General features: G+C 36.5%; 1 protein-coding gene across 4 annotated transcripts in view; it reads left to right on the top strand.

The window, feature by feature from the left end:
- The window catches only part of NBEAL1 (neurobeachin like 1), an 82387-nt gene that overhangs the window by 52450 nt on the left and 14895 nt on the right, over nt 1–15042 (top strand). For all 4 annotated transcript variants that reach the window (XR_003533484.1, XM_027678392.1, XM_027678391.1 and 1 more), the window contains 17 exons: nt 101–276; nt 629–782; nt 2040–2168; nt 2486–2791; nt 2902–3051; nt 4022–4179; nt 5730–5854; nt 6722–6848; nt 7906–8054; nt 8972–9105; nt 9824–9925; nt 11080–11175; nt 11285–11409; nt 12518–12658; nt 12755–12885; nt 14105–14214; nt 14792–14909. Coding sequence is in view for 3 of the 4 variants with exons in the window: in XM_027678392.1 (XP_027534193.1) it covers nt 101–276; nt 629–782; nt 2040–2168; nt 2486–2791; nt 2902–3051; nt 4022–4179; nt 5730–5854; nt 6722–6848; nt 7906–8054; nt 8972–9105; nt 9824–9925; nt 11080–11175; nt 11285–11409; nt 12518–12658; nt 12755–12885; nt 14105–14214; nt 14792–14909 (2431 nt within the window). In the remaining variant the exon portion in view is untranslated. The remainder of the gene's footprint in view (nt 1–100; nt 277–628; nt 783–2039; nt 2169–2485; nt 2792–2901; nt 3052–4021; nt 4180–5729; nt 5855–6721; nt 6849–7905; nt 8055–8971; nt 9106–9823; nt 9926–11079; nt 11176–11284; nt 11410–12517; nt 12659–12754; nt 12886–14104; nt 14215–14791; nt 14910–15042) is intronic.

The raw sequence follows: 15042 nt of genomic DNA, 5'->3' as shown, positions 1-15042 counted from the left end.
AAAATGTTTTAACATGCAAGCACAGGGACTGTGATGAGCAAGAAATGTTTTGAAGGTTTTCTACACTACAAGGGCTTTAAATATTTCTCTTCTTTTGTAGGGGAGTGATAATGAACTGATACAGTTACTTACAGACATCTTACTGTGTATAATGTGGAAAGGTGTTGAAAAATCTGATGATGATGCTTGGGTTGAGAGAGGACAGGTGTTCTCTGCACTGACCAAACTCGGGATGTCTAATGAGTTGCTGCGACCTTCTGATGAAATAAAACTCTGGTGAGTGTATAGTCATCCCTTTTAAGGATAAACAGACAAAGGGACATGAATGAAGCTGGGAAGGGGTGAGTGTTTCCTAACAAGATGTACTTTTCTTTATTCTCTCTTCACTTACTGTCAGAAGAATATACTTCTGACACTGCCTATTTAGTAGTGTCGTGTGGCCATAAGGTTTTAAAACTGTATCGCTGTTTTCATGAGCCTCTCAATCTCTTTTACCTCATGGGCTTATCAAGAAGGTGGCAGTTATGTCACTGCAGACTAAGAGATTCAATTAAATACTTAATTGGATTTTTTAAAAGCCACTTACACTTAGAACATGTAATACTTTAGGATTTTGTTTTCTTTGCAGCTTGCTGGAGAAGATGTTAGAATGGTCAGTCACTGATAACAGAGATTCAAAAGCTCTCCCTGCACATGCTGAAAATGCCTTCAAGCTCTTGCTAATTGTACAACATTTCCTGCAGGCAGAAGGACTAATTAATTCAAGTTTATGGACAGAAAAGGTACAGTAACTGAATAATGAATGTACCATATATAGGCTGAAATAGCAAGGAAAAAAGTTGCCAGCTTGGATACTGTCATCCCTTCTAGTCATATGTTTTTAAATCATAGATATTACAGAGTAAAGATTTATTGTGGAATGGAGTAGAGTACCCCATAATGAGTAAAAGAGTGTGAATACTTACCACAGGGAATATGCTTAACTTTTAAAATTAAATAGGCCTGTAAGTGGTACTCTTTACTGAAAATTCAGGTCTCACAGACTGGAGAAATACTTGGAAAATGTGGAAGCTAATGAAATAATATCAATTGTAGCCTAAGCACATTTTACACCATGCTCATCGTGTGTCCTGAATAAAAGACCAGCCAAAACTCTGCTCTCAGCTACAGGCTGAGAAATGTCACTTCTGGTGTTTGACCTACATTGAAGTTTCAACACCCATAATTTGTCTCAGCATTTATGTAGTTTCTGGCACTGGTCTTGCTTCCTCTCCTGTCTGAGTTGTCATTGCTTTTCCATTTTTCAATGCAAAAGGGGAGAAATGCTATATGGAAAGCATCATTATATCATGATAAATCCTCACAAAAATGCTTTTTAACACTACTTTTTTGTGGAAAAAAAGAAAAGGTGTAATGTTAGTCATCAACACAGTAATTCCTAAGCTGTTCTCCAAAATGCCTGCTTATGAGTACACATAGCTTAATCTTAAAGCTTCAAATTGCTCATTTTAAATTGCGCTTCTTGCCAACTCTGAATTGAAAATTACAGTACTTTCATAAATTATTTTCCACTATCCCTAGAGAGAATTTAAAGCACCGTAATATCCTAAGCAGGATAGAAGTGAATAACTTCCTTTCACAAGGTTTGTATCACTCCTGGTGTCCAAATTCTGATAGAAAGGAGTGCCTCCTAGAGTGGAATCTATAGCTTTTCTAAGGCAATGTCATTTACTGGAATTAAATTATAGGAAAAACAGTAAATATACATAATATATGCTGATTTGGGCTTTATTCAGGGGAGATACTTGAGTTAACATACTGGGCTAGATGGATTTTTGTAGTCAGCAATTTCTTGAAATTACAGGTTTAACTGCAGTGTTCTATGATAATTTTCTGGGTTTGGTTAAATTAGAAGTGGGAACACAGGCTTTTTTTCAGGTCTTTGAAATTACTGTGTCTCCAGTTGGAGTTATTGTTTATTTTATTACAATGTATTTTATTTATTTTAATTTTATACAAATCTTCTGTTTTTGCAATAGCTCTTGGAAGAACTAGTAACTCTCATGGATAGCCTGTCAGTCTGGTACTCTGCTGGCCTAGAAGCAATTAGGCTTTCACAGGTCCAAGTCCAGTTGCTCCTTGGATTCATTGCACAAGATAACTTACAGGTTTGTTCCTAAGTCCTGCAAGCAGTACTGAGTTTTAAGGGCATGTTTGATGTAACTGTTGTGGGGAGAGCTGCTTATACCAGTGGGGAGACTGGGAGCAGTCCTTTATCCTTCTATAGGGAAGATATTTTACTGTTTCTAACCATTTGAAAGTTTACTCTACAATCCTGTCATTGTGCACCTCTGAAGCATGACAAAGAAGTAGAGGGCAAGCTGTTTGAAGTTGGAACTATGTAGGCACTAGTAGCAGTAAAAAGATAGGTATTCAAATTGCTATTTTGAGGATTGCATTCACTTTCTGCTGTTTGTTTTTGTAGGTCTGTGCTATGGCAGCAGCCAAACTAAACACCCTCCTGCAGACCAAAGTAATTGAGAGCCAACCTGAAGCATGCTACCTCTTGGGGAAGCTGGAAGGCATTTTGAGTAGATCAATTGAAGAGAAGACAGAAACTTACTCATTTTTGATTCCCCTTGTTCGGACATTGGTATCCAAGATTTATGAACTTCTTTTCATGAACTTGCATCTCCCTTCATTGCCTCCTACCAATGGCAGCCCTTCTTTCTTTGAGGACTTTCAAGAATACTGCAGCTCTGATGAGTGGCAAGTTTATATTGACAAATATGTAAGTAGTAGATTCTTTTTTTATCATTTTCCCCCTCTTTTTAGCCATGAAAGCAGAGGAACCAATTCAGAAATCGTGGTGTGCTTTTTGTTTTGCTTTGGTGGAACCAGATTATTCCAAATATGAAGCAGTATGAAGAGAACTCATTCAGACATGATAATGAGCAGATGGCACTTTATTGGAAAGTTTGTTATGAAGCATTTATGGTGAACATGCACAAGCGAGACCGGGAAAGAGGAGAAAGTAAGCTTAAATTTCAGGTAAGGTTTTGAGTGAGTGCAAGGTTCTCTTAGAAGTTAGTTCTCTTAGAAGAACTGTTTCAAGAGTTGACTTCTAAAAGATGGATAAAATGAATTCCAGGATGATCCAATTCAAGTGACTATGAACAGGTTAATTGTTTTAAGATTTTATGGAAAGTGTGACTGTATACACTTCTGGATATGCTTTTTAATTCTACTCTCTATTTAAGAGTCTTATCTCTTAAGCAGGGTTATTTCAGTGCAGTAGACCTTTCTCATAGTACAGCAACCTAGAATTATGCTCTGCTATACACTGCATCTTCTTTTACTTTGATTTGTGTTATGAATTTCTAAAACCTGTTCTCCATTATAAGCTGTCAGTTGTTTGATTCCCCCTCCACCCCCTTAGCCCTATTTCAATGCAATTAAAACATTTAAAACAGTGAACAGTTCCTATTTAATGTGTGGAAAAATTGCTTCTAATCTGACCTTTTCATATAAGGTCCAGACTCAGTTTCAGCATTAGAATTAACTGGTAATTACAGGAAATATTATAGTAAAGTTAGATTTCTCTTGTTTTCCCTTTTTTTTTCTTAATAAAGGAGCTTGTAATAAGTCTGTTTTATTCAACTAGACAAAGGAGAAATACAATGTGAGTCACATCCTAGAATACTAGAATGTAAAGAAAAATCCTATCTATTATAGTAGGATTTCCGGTACTGACCACTTTTCTGACAATGAAAATTACTTTCATATGGATTCAGCATTGGTAATGCTTTCTTCACATCTTTAAATCAAAGTCTAGCACTATTTCTTCCGGTACTAAGCTTTTTAAAATTTCTCTTCTAGGCATTAACTTAAAATTTCAGGTTTTTTTACTGCTACTTTTTTTGTTTCTTTTTATTTTATGAGAATTCTTCAAAGACACAAACCTGTGTTTTCAAAGGTCAGAGTTACTTCAGTGCTAGATTTATTTTTAATGATCTTTCAGGAGCACTTTGTGGAACCATTCAGCAGAAAGGCTCGACAGGAAAATCTGCGGTACAACAGTATGCTAAAGCAACTTAGTAGTCACCACACAGCTACTCTGAGGCAGTGGAGAGCAGCCCAGCTTTACTTATTCTCTGAACGTGGTCCTTGGTCTGAAAAGTAAGAGTGAAGTTCTTAAACTGTGTATGATGCTTACAAGAAATTTGCTCACATGACTGTTTCACATAGTTAGGACCAGGTCAAATTGAGTGTGATAACCCCTCTTGAGATGTGAATACTGAATGGATCTTTTATAATGTTTTCTGCATTTAATTATCAAAATGCAAAGTCTGAAGTGTTATGCTGAGCTGGTTACCTGGATACTAGATTTTCTTGCCAAGTGGCAAATGAAAACTTTTGAGTTTTTATGCATGAAAGTAATTTCAATTTAAGAGTACATTTTGCATGTCTTAGATTTTGGGCAAGTTCTGGATAAAGATGTTTTGGTTTTTTTAAGGCATGAGCTGAAAGTGTAAACAATTTGATGTATTTCAGTAGAAAATACTGTTAAACAAGGCTGGTCCTGTTTAACATCTTTATCGATGATTTGGACAAAGGTATTGACTGCTCCCTCGGTGAGGTCGCAGATGACACCAAGTTAAGTGGGAGCGTCAATCTGCTGGAGGACAGGAAGACTCTGCGAAGGGCTCTGGGTAGGCTGGATCGATGAAGCTGCATGAGGTTCAACAAGGCAAGGTGCCAGGTCCTGCCCTTGGGTCACAACAACCCCAGGCAGCACCACAGGCATGGGGGAAGAGTGGCTTGAGAGCTGCTCAGCAAAAAGGGACTTGGGGGTGCTGGTTGACAGTGAACTGAACGTGAGCCAGCAGTGTGCCCAGGTGGCCAAGGCCAGCGGCATCCTGGCCTGTATCAGCAATGGAATGGCCAGCAGGACTAGGGAAGTGATTGTCCCCCTGTACTCTGCACTGTTGAGGTGACACCTTCAGTACTCTGTCCAGTTCTGGGCCCCTTACTTCAAAACGGACATTGAGATGCTGGAGTGTGGTCCAAAGAAAAGCAATGATGTTGATGAAGGGTCTAGAAAACATGTCTTATGAGGAGCAGCTGAGTGAGCTGAGCATGTTCAGCCTGGAGAAGAGGAGGCTCAGGGGAGACCTCAATGCTCTCTAGAACTCCCTGAAAGGAGGTTGTAGTTGAGGTGTGGATCGGCCTCTTCTACTGTGTCTCAAGTGTCAGGACAAGAGAAAATGGCTGCAAGTTGTGTCAGGGAAGGGTCAGATTAGATATTAGAAAAACATTTTTCGCTGAAAGAGTGGTTAGACATTGCCCAGGGAAGTGGTGAAGTCACCATGGTGACTCACCAGTGTCACACTTCACTCTGAAAGTGTTGAAGAGGCATCTGGATATGGCACTTGGGGATATAGTTTAGGGGTGATCATGGTGGTGTCAGGTTGATGGTTGGACTAGATGATCTTGAACACCGCTTCAAACTTTGTTGAATCTGTGAAAATAAATGCTGTTTGGAAAGTAAAGATTGATTGGAGCTGCAATACAAAATAAAAGCAATAAACTGCATTTTAATTTTATATGTTTTGAAGTGTTCAAGTGGATGACCAGTATTCTTCTAAATATGTTCTTTTATAATCAGTTCATTCATTTAAGTCTTTGCTTTCTTTAAACTGTTTTTATGAACATTCTTGTTTTTCTAGGAAACAGCGTCCTATTCACTGGAAACTTTCAAACGTGGAAAACTTTTCACGTATGAGACTAAAACTAGTGCAGAATTACAACTTCAACTCTCATCAGGATGCTAGTGACCTGAGAGATAATTTAGGTGAAGTTGTATTTGCTATTTCATTTGTCTTTACCAAAGAAAGATACACACTTTCCTCTTCATATTTAACAAGAAGTTTATGCTAGATACTTAAGTCTTGATTTTTCTTTATTTCATCTTTAGTAATACCTATAGTATAATAGTGCTGTTTTGACCTGAAACAGCATCTTCCTACTGATTAGAATTAGTTTCCCCTTTTTCATTGAAGTATATTTTTATTGTGCAATAACAAAAGAAAATAACTCCTTTGTTTTAAAATAAACAGTCACAAAACTTTCTTGCGTAAGATTATTTTTTCAAGAAAAAGAAGCAATCAGACCAGAGTAAGCAGGCAGCATTTGTTCAAAACCTCTTAGTGTTTATGATTAAAATGTGTGGATATGAAGCTGTTTCAGAAGTATGCCAAAGAGCTGAGTTAGTGGTGTTACTCTGAAGTTGAATGCATTGGATATCAAGGCTCAAACAAAACAAAAAAACCCAACACTCTTGTAAGCCCACATAAGTAAAAAATAAATGCTGTTATTTCCATTAAAAATAAAAGTGTTATTTCCATTAAATCTGCATGCTTTAGCAGTGTTTGAAAGAACATTGTAATATATTTTCTTGGAAATGTCCCCATCAGAATTCATATTAAATTTTTCTTAGGTGTTTGTCTTCCCTTTCTACTGTTACAGTTCAATATGTATTTCAGTGTAGTTCAAGGACTATTTTCAGTGTTCTGCATAACCCCAAAAATATTTAAGAACTCTAGTTGCGTCTTACTTGGTTAAAACCAACATTGAACCATAGAAGACACACTCAGTAGTTTAAATTTCCAAAAGTATTGTAGCAAAAAATGTTCTGAACTGTAATGTCTATTTATGATAGGTGTGCACCAGACCCAACCCTCTAGTGAATCTCTGCTTCTGGAGGTGGTGAAGCAGGTCAAAGTGAGTGACTTGGAAGATGATGTTCTTGAACTACCAGATGAAGACACAGCAGCCAGTTCCAATTTGTAAGTAGAGCAGAATAGAATAGTTGAAATACGTTTCTGTGGTAGGGATAAGTATCAAAAAAGAAGTTTGGGAGTTGATTAGTATACAGAGCTTCCCTCTTTCTTTGTCTGACCTTAACAATCCAGGGCAGTTTTGATCAGCAGAAAAGTTGCTGTTGGATTTTTCATTGTCAACAATGAGACATGAAAAGCCTCAGGGAAAAGAAGGCAGAGCATAAGTTTCTGAGGATCCATCGGTGATTTACTGCTCACGGTTGGTCTGAGGCTGAAGCTCCAGAATTGCTGAGGCTTTTCTGTGTACATTGGCTGTAATTCTCAAGAGGACATAGACCAGACTTGGACTGGCTCTTGTCCATAGTTGCTGTGGCCATTCACTATACCAGCAGTTGCATAGTGTGAAAGTTTGCTCAGTTGGCAGTAATCTGCTAGAGTACCTTGAATTTGAACATTCCAGGGAGAAGGCCTGCTGTGCTTCCTTCATGTCACTTGTGTGACTGTAAGAAAAAAGGAGTAGGGAGGAAAGGGGGGCTTGAGGGAGGATAGCAAATACTTTTTTTCAGTACCTGGACATGTGATGATGTGCATGCATCTCTCTGTCTGTGCTATTGAAGTCCAGTAGAGATGTGGCTCTTTCAGTGATACTGATGCATCCTCCTGTACCTTAAAGTTTGTTAAATGCTTGCTATAGACTGTAGCAAAATAACTTGGGAGATAACTTTAGACACGTGAACTAGAACTCAGCTGTGCTCTGGGCCAGAGAATTTAAGCACCTAGCAACTAAGTAAGGGAAATGCAGCCTGACATTTTCATACTTCAAAGATATTTAAGTCCATTGTACCTGAGGCTGAAATATTAAGCCTGAAAAGCAATGCCATGAAATGTTTGTGTTCTGGTCTGAAGCACCCAAGACTGCTGATGAAAGTAGCTTTATCTAATCATTTATGTTGTACTTTTAATGCCATTCAAATTTGATTCTTTTCTGAACTGTACTCTTACCAAGTACCTAAACAACTGTATACTCTGTACAACCCTATAACACTTCCTGGTATTTTTGCAGGGATGACAAGGATGAGGAAAGTCAGAAAGAAAAGCTAATATTGTCTGAAGACTGTGAACTCATTACAGTAATTGATGTGATACCTGGCAGGCTGGAGATCACTACACAGCACATCTATTTCTTTGATGGTAGCATTGAAAAAGAGGAAGGTGAGCATGATCAGTATCTCCTTTTCAGTGCAGTTCAGCATTCTGCTCTTAGTAGGCTGAGTCTGATCTTTAGAGAATGAGTGTCAAACTAATTGTAGAGACAAGATTTTCTGTACTTTAATATTGCACTTGATGGTCAGGAGCTGGCTAATCCCTTAAGAATCAAGAATCTGGAACAGTACTTGCTGAACTCTTAAAGTGATTCACCATTCCTAGTATTTCTTTAAAAAAATTTGCTTCTGTAAATTTTTTCACTTATTTTTAATTTTATTTTTAAAAATTGCTGACTAAGAAATAGTCATTACCTCTCATTTTCTCCATAAAGGACACCTCTCTGTTCTCCCTGACAAATAATGTTTCACTCATGCATTGATTAAAAGTAGCAGTACATAAGCATTAATCATCTGTATTAATCTAGTGAACTTTAATAGAACATACACATAGAATATAGAACATATATATATGTATATATATTAGACACAGTTGAGCATGAAAACAGTGAAGTGAAATGTTTGACCAATAATAGTAAAATTTTCCTAAACAGTATATCAAAATGTCAGCCTTTGGGGAAATTTGAACATAAAAGCTTCTATTTGAGCCTGTTTAAGAAAGCAAAGGCGTTTGGTTCATACCTTTTGTCAACAAAATATATTTGTCAACAGAATACATTTATAATATGTTTTTAATCAGAAAGCAGAAACAAATTCTACACTCCATGAGATATTTCTTGCTTCCTTTCTTTCAACACAACAACAGCTGAAGTTAGTCTTTTCCTAGAAAAATGGTTAATCAAACCAGATATAAAATTTGCCTTTTCTAGGAATAACTCTGGGATGATTGGAAGTGGAACTGCCCTATGTCTATATGAAAAGATTTTTATATATGTTCCAAGTCAATAATAGAAGTGTTTTTCCTAGGGGTAGGTTTTGATTTCAAATGGCACCTTTCTCAAATTCGAGAGATACATTTGCGTCGGTACAACCTGAGGAGGTCAGCTTTGGAGATCTTCCTTACAGATCAAACCAACTACTTCCTCAACTTCAATAAGGAGGTATGGGTTTCCTGAATGTCCTGGATTTATGTAATTAACACAAGGATTAAGTTTAAGTTCACTGATTTTATTTAATTTGAGTCTGGTGTCTTTCATAATACTGTAAGACTAGTAGCAAAAGGTTTGCTGGATATAGCCATTATGGAAAACCAGAATGCAGCCTGTGAAAACCTCAGTCTGGCATCTAGAAACTGATTAATTGTGAAAAGATAGATGAAACAAGATTGTTCTTTTTCCTCTCTCTCGTGTTATCATACAGAACAATTGTTGAACTAAAATTACATTAGTGGTAATCTAAATGTCTTGAAACACACCTTTTATTAATATTGAGCAAACTAATTACAAGGAGACCTTCTGTTTTAGCACGATATTTTAAATTATTGCTCTTTCTATATTCCATGGTTTAGGATTAGTGAAGGGCTTTTTTCCTCTTTAGGCGGTGTCAGTGATCCTTTGTGTGGGGGACTAAGACAAATATCAGAACTTAGGGTCAGTTACATACTAGTAGGTCAATTTGAGTAGCTGTTATAAAATGTTGTGTGTTTGGTTTTGGTGTGAAGCATGTCACATCCATGCATGTCCAAATATTGTAGGTAGAAAGAGGTCAAAGTGTTTGAAAGTGTAACTGTGTCCTGATTATTTCACATTTTAATTAGATAAGTTACTTGTCAGCTTCAATCTCCAGAATATTCTTTTTATTAATGCTGTTTTCTAACAGGTACGAAATAAAGTATACAGTCGAATATTGTCACTGCGTTCTCCAAATATTTCTGGGACCAGATCTCCACAGGAACTTTTTAAAGCTTCGGGATTGATGCAGGTATGAGACTTCAGCATAAATTGTCTAGAGCATTCCTCTGCTTTTTGAAGGAGTCCCCCAGTGTTTAGATGTCAGCTGCCAACTTTTGTACCCTCCATCTGGCCCCTGAACTTCCACATGCATCTTTTTAGAATTGTTGTGTTTTGTGTTTCCAGTCAGGTAAATCCACAGAGTCAGGCTCTGTTGATGTGATTGAGGGGCATTCCAACATGAATGGAAAACATGTAGCAGACTTGCCTCTGTTTTTAGTCTGTGATCTTGAGTGCACATTTTGGAACTTCTTTCACCAGATGTGCAAATAGTTTTCCCTGCTACCTTTTCATGATGGAGCTTTCAACAAAACCCACGTGAAGATTAAGTGGGAATTAATAATATTGATAAAAAAGGAAAATATCAAAATGCCTGTATTACCATAAACATGGATAAATTTTTCAATGTGGTAAATGTATTTTTAACTTCCATCTCTTTATGACACAATTATTGCGTTCTCTGAGGGAGGAAGCTTTACAAATAATATTAAAATATGGAAATACTTTGGGTTTTATTTGTTTTCCTAATGATAAAAGCTATCATGTTATATATTTAAGTAGAATAAATATCGTGTCTAATGAAATGTCTCCATCTCCACTACAGACAAATATTGAGCCCTTCTGAACACAGCTATGTTTGTTCCTTGGTTTAAAACATAATAATGGAGCAAAGGTGCAAGGACAACTTAGATTGCAAATTCCTGTACCATTAACCAATGGCAGAACAATTTATAAATAAATTTTGACCTTAGAATTCTAATGGATTTCAGAGTTCTGTTCCACTTTTTCTCAGTACTCGTTTACCTGCCTTCTTTTTGTTTCTTTCATTTCTTATTTTTATTTCCTTTTTTATTCTGAGGCTCCTAGTTGTCTGCTGCCCTGTAGTGAAAACAGTATTATCATCAATCAGAGACCTGCTTTCAGTGAAATATAGGTAGCACAATCACTGAATCACAGGGAAAATAAACTTTATTATGAGAAATTGAATCTGGACTTTCATACCATTTTTGTGAGCTTGTGCCTTTCACTTGCCAGTATTATCCTCTGGCAAATAGATACTGACAGGACATGTAATTTGCATTAGTGGCATCTTTGATATAATGAATTCCATTTTATCTTTTTCAGAAATGGGTGAATAGAGAAATATCCAACTTTGACTACCTTATTCAGCTGAACACGATGGCAGGACGAACTTACAATGACCTTGCTCAATATCCTGTGGTAATTTAAAAAGTTAATTTTTAAATTTTTGCCAAAGCTATGTATTTTTTTCTGGTTTGAAAGTTATAGTTTTAATCTCAATTTGATCTTGATGGTTTTTTTTTGGTAGTTTCCCTGGATTTTACGAGATTACACTTCAGAAGAACTGGACCTGAATAATCCTGCAGTCTTTAGGGATCTGTCCAAACCCATAGGTGTGGTAAATGAGAAGAATGCTAAGACTGTGAAAGACAAGTAAGTATTTGAAGACTCAGTTATATTTCTCTGTCTTTTCTGAACCTGCAGGTTAATTAACACATTTACTGTTACGACAGTAAAATTTTTAAAGCTGATTTTATAACATCACAGATACATTTGCAAAGGTGGTTGATTTGTTGTTCCTGCTGCATTCAGATTATTTTATATGGCACTGAGTTATGTGGCAGTGAAAGGACAAAACTTACTGTTATAAATTTTCACTTGTTTCTCAGATGTGGAGATAAAAAACTGAAAGGCTGTAGAAAAAATTTAATGGCCCAGCAGGTTGAAAACTGCTCTTTTTTTCAAGCATAGATTATTGTCTTTAAAATAAAATGTATCTTGATGGCTTTTGGTAAGTCCTGTGTGGGTAGGAATAACAGGTACTTACACCAGTGTAGTGTAGTGATCTTTCCTTTTTTGCTAGGGTGGGTCCTGAGTGTGATATCATACCAGATTGCAGTCAGGTATCTTCCAAAATTTTCTGAAAACTTGGAGAATTTTCTTTGAATTATTAGGCTCTATCCTGACTGTAATGATAATTTGGTCTTTAGCAGTATGATTAACTATAATTTCTCTTACGAGCCTTGTGATGCTGAGGAATGTATCAGCCAGATGGTGGCATGGTAGAGTGAGTTTGTGAGTGGAAAAGGAAATGGGCATGAGTGTTAAATAAATCTCTCTTCTGCGTCCTGACACAGTGACACACACATTTCTAAAATCTTTCAGGAAATTGTCACAAGTATCCTCAATAGTAAATATTCAGCTTAGTGATGTGGGGTTTTGTGGTCTGTTGTATAAAGTCATGCTGAATCAGTCCTGCCTGCCCTTTTTCTAGTTTCTGACAGCTGATAGCAAATGCCTAGGGAAGAATATAACAGGTATGCAAAGGCTTCTTCTGGTGTACATTTTTATAATTTAGCAACCTTTTGCTTAGGGACTTTCTAAGTAAGATTTGGGACTGTCATGTTTGATAGAACCCAGTGTATTTTTCTGTTGCAGATTGCTATGATCGTTTCTTTTCAACCTTTGCCTATAATAAGTATAACCCATAAGTAAATCAACTGTAGTGCTCAGTTGTATTTATAAAGATTTCTTTTTTTAGATATGAGAATTTTGAGGATCCTCTTGGGATGATTGACAAATTTCACTATGGGACACATTACTCAAATGCTGCTGGTGTCATGCATTACCTCATTCGGGTAGAACCTTTCACAACACTTCATATCCAACTACAAAGTGGCAGGTATGCTGTGGGCAAATAAGCAGCACCTTTCTATTTCTTCCTTGTCATTTTACAGAGGGAATGACCTAAGTCTAACCTGAGTTTTCTTATCCACAGATTTGACTGTGCTGACAGGCAGTTTCACTCTATTCCTGCTACCTGGCAGGCGCTCATGGACAACCCCAATGATGTCAAGGAACTTATTCCAGAGTTCTTCTACTTTCCAGAGTTCCTGGAGAATCAAAATGGTAAACTGACTCCTCAGAATATTCTCACAGAAAGCTGTTCTTGTATTCTTCGGAAAAGAATTGTTAAAACCATTTGTGAATGTTATGGAACACTTCTTATTTAGACTTTATGGTGTGATTGTAGATAGTAATCATCATTCTGGGTTCAAACTGTTTAATGAAGATAGCAGTTGTGTTGAGCAGTAGCCTAAGTGTTTAAAATTCAGAATATGGGCTTAAGGATGGTTAAGAATAGTGGTTTTTACCTGATGTAAAGTATCAGAGATTCTTATTTGGATGTTTGAAAAATTTAGTAATAGTTAATATTGATTAAGAAGTCAGCGAAAGTTAATAGAGATTAATTAGTATTCTTTTTACTAGGTTCATTGGGTGATAGAGTATGAACATCTTCAAACATTTGAGGTCTTTTATTTGTTCTAGGCAACCAGCATATTTTTTGCTTGTTACTTTTATATTCCAGTGCGATATTATGTCAGCCAATTCCAGAGCCATGTAAGGTTTCAGCACCCATCAGAAGAAGAACCAGGGGGCAAAAAAAAAAGGCTGTTTCACTCATACAGAATGCTGATTGAAAAGGCAACATCCTGCATTCTGACATGAGACTCTTAACGTTTTTAATTCACACTTATTGTATAGAGAATTGTTTCTCTACTTATGTTTAAAAATGGATTTGTCTCTTTGTGCTACTGCTAGTTTAGTCTGCTAGGTACAATCTACTAGAGTTCTAAATTAGAAAAATTGGAAACACCCAAGTCCCACTTTCAAGTAATTTGAGTATTTAGAGTTATTTCCATGATAGCTGGTGGGATTTAAGACTTCCTGAAAGCCTTGATTTTACAATCATTTAAACCTATAAGTAACTTTCTTCTTATGAATAACCTCATTGAAATGTTTTGGACTCTTAATCCTAGTAAAGCAAAAGCAAATGTTTACAGATGAGTGTGTAAAAGATTAATGCTACTTTTGTGGGTGGGACTTCAGTTTCGGAATCGTTTAGATGCTTTGGATTATTGTTATCCTGTATCACTTAAAATTTTAAACATTTAGAGCAGAACTTAACCTCTTGTGTCAGTGGTAGGGTTATTGGAGATTTACATTAAGAATTTTTCAATGTTCTTCCCTTACATTGAGAAAAGAACGAGTTTTAATCTTTATTGAGAAATCAAGATATTTGAAGTATTTTGTAGTAACTCTTAAAATTCTCTGAATTGTTCACTAGGTTTTAACTTAGGCCAGCTTCAAATATCAAAAGAGGTGGTAAATGATGTTGTTCTCCCCAAATGGGCCCACTCTCCAGAAGACTTCATTTATAAACACAGGAAGGCTTTGGTAAGATGATGTTTCGTGTGCCGTAATTGTAAAGAAAGTACATTTGCACATTGTTACTGTGACTTAAATGTAAAATGACTAGGACGACATTCAAACTAGTCTTGTGGTCGCATTTGACATTAAAAGTATCATTACAACATCCCATTAAAAGCATTGTGTATGTTGATAAAATCCTCAAAAGAGCATTTATTCTTTTGGGCATTTTAGGCACTAATCATTTGGGCATTTGCTGCCCTAGGAGATAAAATACAGAAAGAGGTGATTTTAGGTGATTAGGCTTCCCTTGCTATTTAAATATTATTGGGTATGGTATTGGGAAGCTAACAGGATACCTTCCCTTGCATAGCTGCATCTCAATATTCCAGATCTGCTGCATGACTGTATTAATTTTCCCTCTTACCTGGCACTTACTGCCCATAACACATGGATATTCATATGTTTCTGCCCTATACTGATAAATACCTAGTGTGTGAATACTCTTAGTTTAGTAGTTAAATCTCCTCCGCAGAAAATAGTAAATACTTCAAGATGGGAGCAGTACTTCTCTTATTCTTACAAGAGCATCTTTTCCTTCTAGGAATCTGAGTATGTTTCTGCTCATCTTCATGAATGGATAGATTTGATTTTTGGCTACAAGCAGAGGGGACCAGCTGCAGTAGAGGCACTTAATGTGTTCTATTATTGTACTTATGAAGGTACAAAGCAGTATGCTCTCTTGTCATTGTCATCAGACTTGTGAGTTTTCAATATTAGACAGAAAACATTTGATTTGTGAACATACCATGCAGTAGCATATGGTAAGACAACAGATTTATGGATGAAATATGG

The sequence above is a fragment of the Neopelma chrysocephalum genome, unplaced genomic scaffold (assembly GCF_003984885.1).
Source record: "Neopelma chrysocephalum unplaced genomic scaffold, ASM398488v2 Primary Assembly neopelma1_44, whole genome shotgun sequence".
NCBI classification, from domain to species: domain Eukaryota; kingdom Metazoa; phylum Chordata; class Aves; order Passeriformes; family Pipridae; genus Neopelma; species Neopelma chrysocephalum.
This window is presented reverse-complemented; position numbering and strand designations above follow the sequence as displayed.